Source organism: Pangasianodon hypophthalmus, chromosome 23 (genome assembly GCF_027358585.1).
Source record: "Pangasianodon hypophthalmus isolate fPanHyp1 chromosome 23, fPanHyp1.pri, whole genome shotgun sequence".
NCBI lineage: Eukaryota > Metazoa > Chordata > Actinopteri > Siluriformes > Pangasiidae > Pangasianodon > Pangasianodon hypophthalmus.
The window spans coordinates 481,839-488,960 of NC_069732.1; the positions used below are offsets into that span (position 1 = coordinate 481,839).

Here is a 7,122-nt window from a genome sequence, read left to right on the forward strand (position 1 = left end):
AAGCCCTGACATACCATACCATACCAGTCACCCCTCTACAAAGGTGTGACAAAGAGCAGCCTGAGAGGTTCGCCTTAAATATCCTGCCTGGCAGGTGCAAGCAATCCAGGTTAATCAGCCTGGAGGATTCTGGGCAACTGATTTCTCTGGAATGGCTGCTCTCACTGTGTGCTGCTGCTGCCCTCTGCTGGCTGCCGGCGGTGTAGTGCAGCTCCTTACATCTACATAGACTCACAGAGCACTTTATTAGGAACACCTTTACACCTACTCATTCATGCAGTTATCTAATTATCTCAGCCAATAGCAGTGCAATGCATAAAATCATGCAGATTCGGGCCAGCAGCTTTGGGTAACTTTCACATCAACCATCAGAATGGGGAAAAAATGCGATCTCAGTGATTTTGACCAGGCATGATTGTTGGTGCCAAAAGGGCTGTCATAACTGCTGATCTCCTGGGAATTTCACACACAACGGTCCCTAGAGTTTACTCAGAATGGTGCAATAAAGAAAAACATCCAGTGAGCAGAAGTTCTGTGGATGGAAATGCCTTGTTGATGAGAAAGATCAAAGGAGAATGGCCAGACTGTTTCAATCTGACAGAAAGGCTACAGTAACTCAGATAAACACTCTGTACAATTGTGGTGAGCAGAAAAGCATCTCAGAATGCATAAACACGTCAAAACGTGAGGTGGAGGGGCTACAACAGCAGAAGACCACATCAGGTTCCATTTCCATCAGCTGAGAACAGAAAGCTGAGGCTTCAGTGGGCACGGGCTGACCAACACTGGACAGTTGAAGACTGGAGAAATGTAGCCTGGTCTGATGAATCTGGATTTCTGCTGAAGAACACAGATGGTAGGCTCAGAATTCAGCACCAACAGCATGAATCCATGGACCCAACCTGCCTTGTGTCAACAGTCCAGGCTGGTGGAGGTGGTGTGATGGTGTGGGGAATGTTTTCTTCTTACACTTTGGGCCTGTTAATACCAATCAATCATGGCTTGAATGCCACAGACTATCTGAGTTTTGTTGCTGACCGTGTCCATCCCTTCATGGCCACAATTTACCATCTTCTAATGGCTTATCATTCCAGCATGATAATGCACCATGTCACACAGCAAAACGTATCTCAGACTGGTTTCATGAACATGATAATGAGTTCAGTGTTCTTCAGTGGCCTTCCCAGGCACCGGATCTGAACCCTGACACCAGATCTGAGTCCAGTAGAACACCTTTGGGATGCGGTAGAACGGGAGACTCACAGCATGAAAGTGCACCTGAAAAATCTTGTGGAATCCATGCAGAATTGAGGCTGGTTGGAGAGCAAAGGGAGGCTCTACCCAGTATTAGTAAAGTGTTCCTAATAAAGTGCTCGGTGAGTGTAAGTTTTAAATGTACTCATGGAGACAGCAGCTACACTGTGATCGCCAGTACTGAAAGCCTGAGATGTTTTGAGTGTGTGGACATGGGGCCTAAAAAGTTGAGTTGTCTGGCTGAGGTACAGCACCAGCAGATCGGGGACAGTCAGCGCTAGCACACCGGGGGACCAGAGCTCGAGGCTAATGAGTCACAGAGCACTGACACAGTGGAGCCCGAGATTGAAGAGGTTAGTGCTAAACCCAGCAGGAATGCTAAAGATGCTAACACTGTAAACAATGCTGACACTAATGTTATTTCTTGTACGGACGCTGATCTTAATCCTGGTGCAGACTGCCACTGATCCCACAGAGCTGCAGCAGGAGAACATACAGGACTCGAGCAAAAGCAAAATGAAGTGGAGAAACTCGGCCAAGGTGGAGAAAACTTCATTAGAGATGAAAATACGTGGAAGAAGCACAATGAAAACCAAAACGAGAAAATGCCAAAGAAAATCCTAGAAAAGAGCACTGAATCAGTAAACACAGTACTGTCAGACAGTGAAAGGCCAGAGTGCAGTACAGGTGCTACAGGAGAACAGCTCACACACATGGAGGAAGGTGAGATGTCCTCAGGTGAGGCGAGTTACTCGGACTGCTCAGGTGTGACAGAAACTCAGCCAGAGATCAACTGGTTTCTAGAACAGTCTAAAGGAAAGAGGAATGTTTCACTGTCAAGTTACTTTCCTGATAAGTCTAGGTTTGTGAAGTCAGCACTCCTGCATCCTGAGCAAACACTGGACAAATACTTGGCTCTATAAACTCAGTCTACTAGAACTTGGATATCTGATCTTTTGTGGACATGTAAATGTGTTCTGAGTGTGGACTTTCTTTTTATATGAAAAGAAGAACAGACTGCGTAGGGGTCAGGGATTTGGGTGTTCAATGGTGTTATTTGTAAATATGCAAATATGTAAATATTTTAGACTGATGCATTAAAGGCATCTTAAAAGTCATAGTCTCTCTCTCTTTCTCTCTCTCTCTCTCTCTCTCTCAGAAAATGCAGCCTGTTATTTTACAGAGAAACCAGAAAGCGTAAACTCCTCAATCCTGAAAATTTTAAAGCACTGTGACTGTTGCAAAGCACTTACAACCGAGACTCCTTCCATAAATGTTAAATGGATGTTCAGCATCTCGTGCAACAGTGAAAGAACTTGGTGTAATTATTGACTCCAGTCTCTCATTTGAATCTCATGTAGATAATAATTTTAGGAAATTAGCCTTTTTAATCTCAGGAATATTACATAGCTAAGAAATACGTCCTCACTGATGCAGGAAATGCTGCTACTGCATAACCAAGCTCCACTTGGAGTCCTTACTAGAACCAGAAGATATGTGTGTTGAGATAAAACTGAAGTAATTTGCTCAGGAAATGAGATAAGGCCGGGATTGGATCAGAGACAGAGACTCCAATAAAATGTGATCTGCTTCATTTAGCATTTTATAACAGTCAGTTTATTGGGCTTAAAACAAGTGCTATTATTATTATTATTATTATTATTATTATTATTATTAATCAATCTTTGACATTTTATTGATTTTGTTTATTGGATGATGGTTGTTGTGTGATTGTTGGTTGATATTTAGAGATAATTGCATTTTTCCCTATATTTTTTATTGCCACACAAGTTATGCACGAAATTAGTACCAAAATTCAACACTTGATATTTGTGAAGTATTTGTAGGAAACAGCTATTTCCTTTATTTGTAAATAAATAAAAGCTAAAGTGCTGCAATAAACCTATTTAAAAATGAAATGAAATAAAATTAAGAAATGGTCTGTATAGTTCAGACACAAGGATACAGAAGTTCATCTGCAGAGACCTCGATGTTTACATCTGCACTCAGTGACAACATAAAGACTAAACATAAAAACTGAGTCAAAACAAAAACTCATGCTGCTTTAAACTTTATTTCTGATATAAGAAATCTTTTTACTGCCTTTAAAGGCTAAAAATATTCAGATCAGATCCATTTCATGCAGATGCTTCAGGCAGTGGCTGGACGTCAGCTTTTCTCAGGTTCAGTGGCACTGATGGATCGGTGGATTTCCAAACAATCAGGACAAGACACTCGTTATTTCCCACATACAACTGAGAGAGAGAGAGAGAATATGAAATACTAAATATTAAAAAATTAAAATTAAGAAAAATATTGAAAACCCATCAAGTTTTTTTTTAAAGTCTGTTGTGTTATGCTTTATGTATTTGTTTTTAGTCTCTCACACACACAGACTCACAAACCTTGAGCTCGTAGTTTGTTCCATCGTTTGCTGCTTGGGTTCTGTACACCAGGTGCTTGTAAGTGTTAAACATCTTGTTACACCTCTGTTCAGCATCATGTTTGACCTAAAATAAAGATCATCATCAGCTTTTACACACATTCACTTTCATGAAACAGTTTGAATGTTTATACCATTTTACTGCAATTTCCTTCATTAATGTTTAATTTTTATTGTTCATTTTTACTCCATAAGGTAGGGATGTTCTCATGCCGGGTGACGTATTTATATATGTCTAGATATTCTTTAAAACTCAAATGCTGAACGATTTTCTGTGAAAAGCTCTAAGCCGCGTAACAGTAAATTTCACCCCATCACAGTCTTTACGAAATAAACCAAATCATAACACCAGCATGGGAACATTAATGAAAAACAGAAATTGTCATTCACCTTGTTGCTGATGCTCTCCATTTCATTATCAACTTCTTTCCAGCTGGACCAAGACATGATGTTTCAGAAGGTTCCTGCAGTGAGAATATTTCAGCAGATAGTCAGAGACTCGTATGAGATGCAGTGTAAAGTCGACATATTTATACTGTCACGATGATGCAGCATGATGAAATTACTTTGGAAATTACACACACACATACACACACTTTTTTTTTGTTTGTTTAACAGGACACTCCAGTTAAACAGGACATGGATGAAGGTTAAATGATGCATTATTATACAGATCCAAGGGAATGAACTGATGCCCTATCCCTGTAAACACCCTAGTGCATCATGGGTAATCACTAAACTACTGCATTGATGTTCAGACCAATAAACCCCTTTACATTTTACACATCACAGCCCTGACTTTACTATTTTATTTTCTCTAGTAAGTGCTTTTTTTATTTAAAATTTCTATCAGATTCTTCTGACATTTACAAAACATTTACATAAGCCAGAATCTGGTGCTAACATCACATCTGTTTTATTTGTTATATCAGTTTTCTGAGGAAACTGTGATAAAATAAGATAAGATAAGGCAGAACAAAAGGACTTTCTGAGGAATGTTCAGATAAGTCAGTCATTAACCCTAGGTATCTGAAGAGGCAGGATTGGGAGGAACAGCTTCCTGGATCTGAACGTGATGTATTTGGTACCAGAGCACCTTGAGATAAAGTCCATGGATTTTGTGATTATATTTTATGATATTTTGTGTATTGTCAGACTTGAGGTTGTATGTACTGGACACTCAGGTGAAAAGAGTGGTGGAGCTTCCACCTAATCACCACTAGGTAGGGATTCGTAGACTGTGTCCAGGACATGTAATGATGCAATTTTCTAGTAATAACAGTATTTTCATGCAATAACCTGATGTTTTCACATTATGACATGCTTTCTCATAATAATGTTATGTTTTAATGTTATAATAAAATGCTGAAGGGGATTTTTTTTCTGTGGCAATATAAAGATTCTGTAGATAAAAATCACAGTTCTACTGTTAAATTCATTTCTATAAACGTGAAACTATAATTACAAAACTAATTCAACAGACAATAATCAAAAAGTATTATTTTTACAAAACCATATACTCAACATTTCTAAAATAATAAAAACATTATTATACATTCAGTTGAATGTATATAATAATATGACATTTTTTCATCAAATCTTCAATGTTTATTTTTATTAAGCTAAGTCCTAGCTCTTTTATATATATAAAAAAAGTTATAAAAACTGAGTCATATAGTTAGTTATGAGTCAGATATATGACTTTCAGTTTTTATAACTTTTCTTTTTTATAAAGCAACACAGACTCTTTACTTTGATTTTAGTAATAAACAACATATATATTAATAAATATTACATATTAATATTTATAGCTTTGTGCAATATGAATACAACATGTCCAGGTTTGATGACAGGAAAAATCTAAATACCTGCTTAAAGTCACTTCAAGATGCAGAACATTTTAGTTAAAATATATACGACTCATTTTATCTGCCACATTCATCTTTAAGGGCCTGAACATGATCATGATCATTTCCCATTGACGATCATTTGCTTGTTGTTTTTGGAGGATTTTGCACACATTGGGTTAATAATTCCAGTGTTTTGCAACATAAAGAGCTAACCTGGAGTGTTTCATGTGTTAAATGGATTGAAGAGAATTTTTTGTGTTAATGGTAAGATGTAAAACAAGTCTAGTCCATCTTGTGACTAATTTGTTTGGCAGAATCCCCTTAAAATATACCTCAAACAGGAAGGAAGCTATTCAAGAAAGCAATGGGCAGGCAGACAGACAGACAGATGGGCAGACAGATGGACAAGCAGACAGACAGATGGACAGACAGATGGACAGACAGACAGACAGAGAAGCTAAAAAAAATAATGACTCCACCACCTAGCGGCAGAGGCATAAAACAACTAAATAATTACCAAAAGAGGTCAGAATTAGAATTAGGATACCTCAAGACTAGGAATTCTGTCTTTGATGGACTGGTGTATTCCTGCCTCATGCCCAGTGTTCCCGGGATAGACCTCAGGTCCACTGCCCCTCTGACCAGGATAAAACCAGATAAAACACTTACTGAAGATGAATGAAAGACTACAGATGAATCTGTAGAGACCTCAATGTGTAGATCAACACAGCCTCTTTAGAACAAATGCAACTTATTTTTAGAGAAAATCTGTGTCATTTGCAAAGAAGTGCTAGAGTGCCAATAATTTTAATTATGATCTTAGATTATTTTAAACTTTGAACATTTATAGCAGTGACAAACCAACTAAGAGTGAACATAAAAAAGAGCCAACAAACCTGTGCTGATTTAAAGAGCATGATTTATGAAAGGAGGTGAATGAGCTGTTACTATGGAAACGAAAATGTATTAGAAGGAGCTCATTAATATAAACCTGTGATCTGCAGCTACATGACTGTCACAGCTGCTGTTATAGAAAACTAATCAACACCCTCTGACCAATCACAATGCAGAATTCACCAGCACTGTGGTGTGAAATACAATAACAGTAATTATAACCAATGATGGATTAACCCCACGCTGAAAAAGGGGAATATACGCTCAGAGTTAAGAGAATATGGCTCGTGTGGTTTACATAAAAACATTTAGTTACTCTTTAACATCTAATTTAATTGCTTACACCAAATTTAATGTGAACAAAAATGTGATCTACTAGCTTGAATCATGTGGTGTGAGTGTGATTTACTGACCTGATCTGATGAAGGTAATGGAGGAACGCGAACCCTGAAGTGTATAAAAACACTCTGTCCCAGATTAATGTTAAAACGATAAATATTTCAGTAAAATTAGTAACGAGTGAAACGGTGTGTTTTATGTAAAATAAAATGTTATTTTAAAAGCAGTGAACTTGGGAATTTGTACATTTGACTGTAAATGTATAAACGGTTCTTCATTATACAGCTCCATGTGACTGAACTGATGACCTCCTCCCTATTCCTGTACTCTAGTGCATTATGG

At 37.9% G+C, this 7,122-nt stretch overlaps 1 protein-coding gene across 2 annotated transcripts; it reads right to left on the reverse strand.

The window, feature by feature from the left end:
• Positions 1 to 3,309: 3,309 nt before the first annotated feature.
• LOC113528833 (leukocyte cysteine proteinase inhibitor 1) lies at positions 3,310 to 6,182 on the reverse strand. 2 transcript variants are annotated; one of them, XM_034298788.2, is made up of 4 exons: positions 6,095 to 6,182; positions 4,088 to 4,161; positions 3,660 to 3,764; positions 3,310 to 3,509 (listed from the first exon to the last, which is right to left on the reverse strand). In XM_034298788.2, the coding sequence occupies exons 2-4, from the start codon at positions 4,142 to 4,144 to the stop codon at positions 3,393 to 3,395; spliced, it is 279 nt and encodes a 92-aa protein (XP_034154679.2). In that variant the 5' UTR covers positions 4,145 to 4,161; positions 6,095 to 6,182; the 3' UTR covers positions 3,310 to 3,392. The 2 variants fall into 2 exon arrangements, with proteins under 2 accessions (XP_034154679.2, XP_034154680.1); XM_034298789.2 differs by lacking the exon at positions 6,095 to 6,182 and having other exon boundaries at positions 4,088 to 4,192.
• Positions 6,183 to 7,122: the final 940 nt, after the last annotated feature.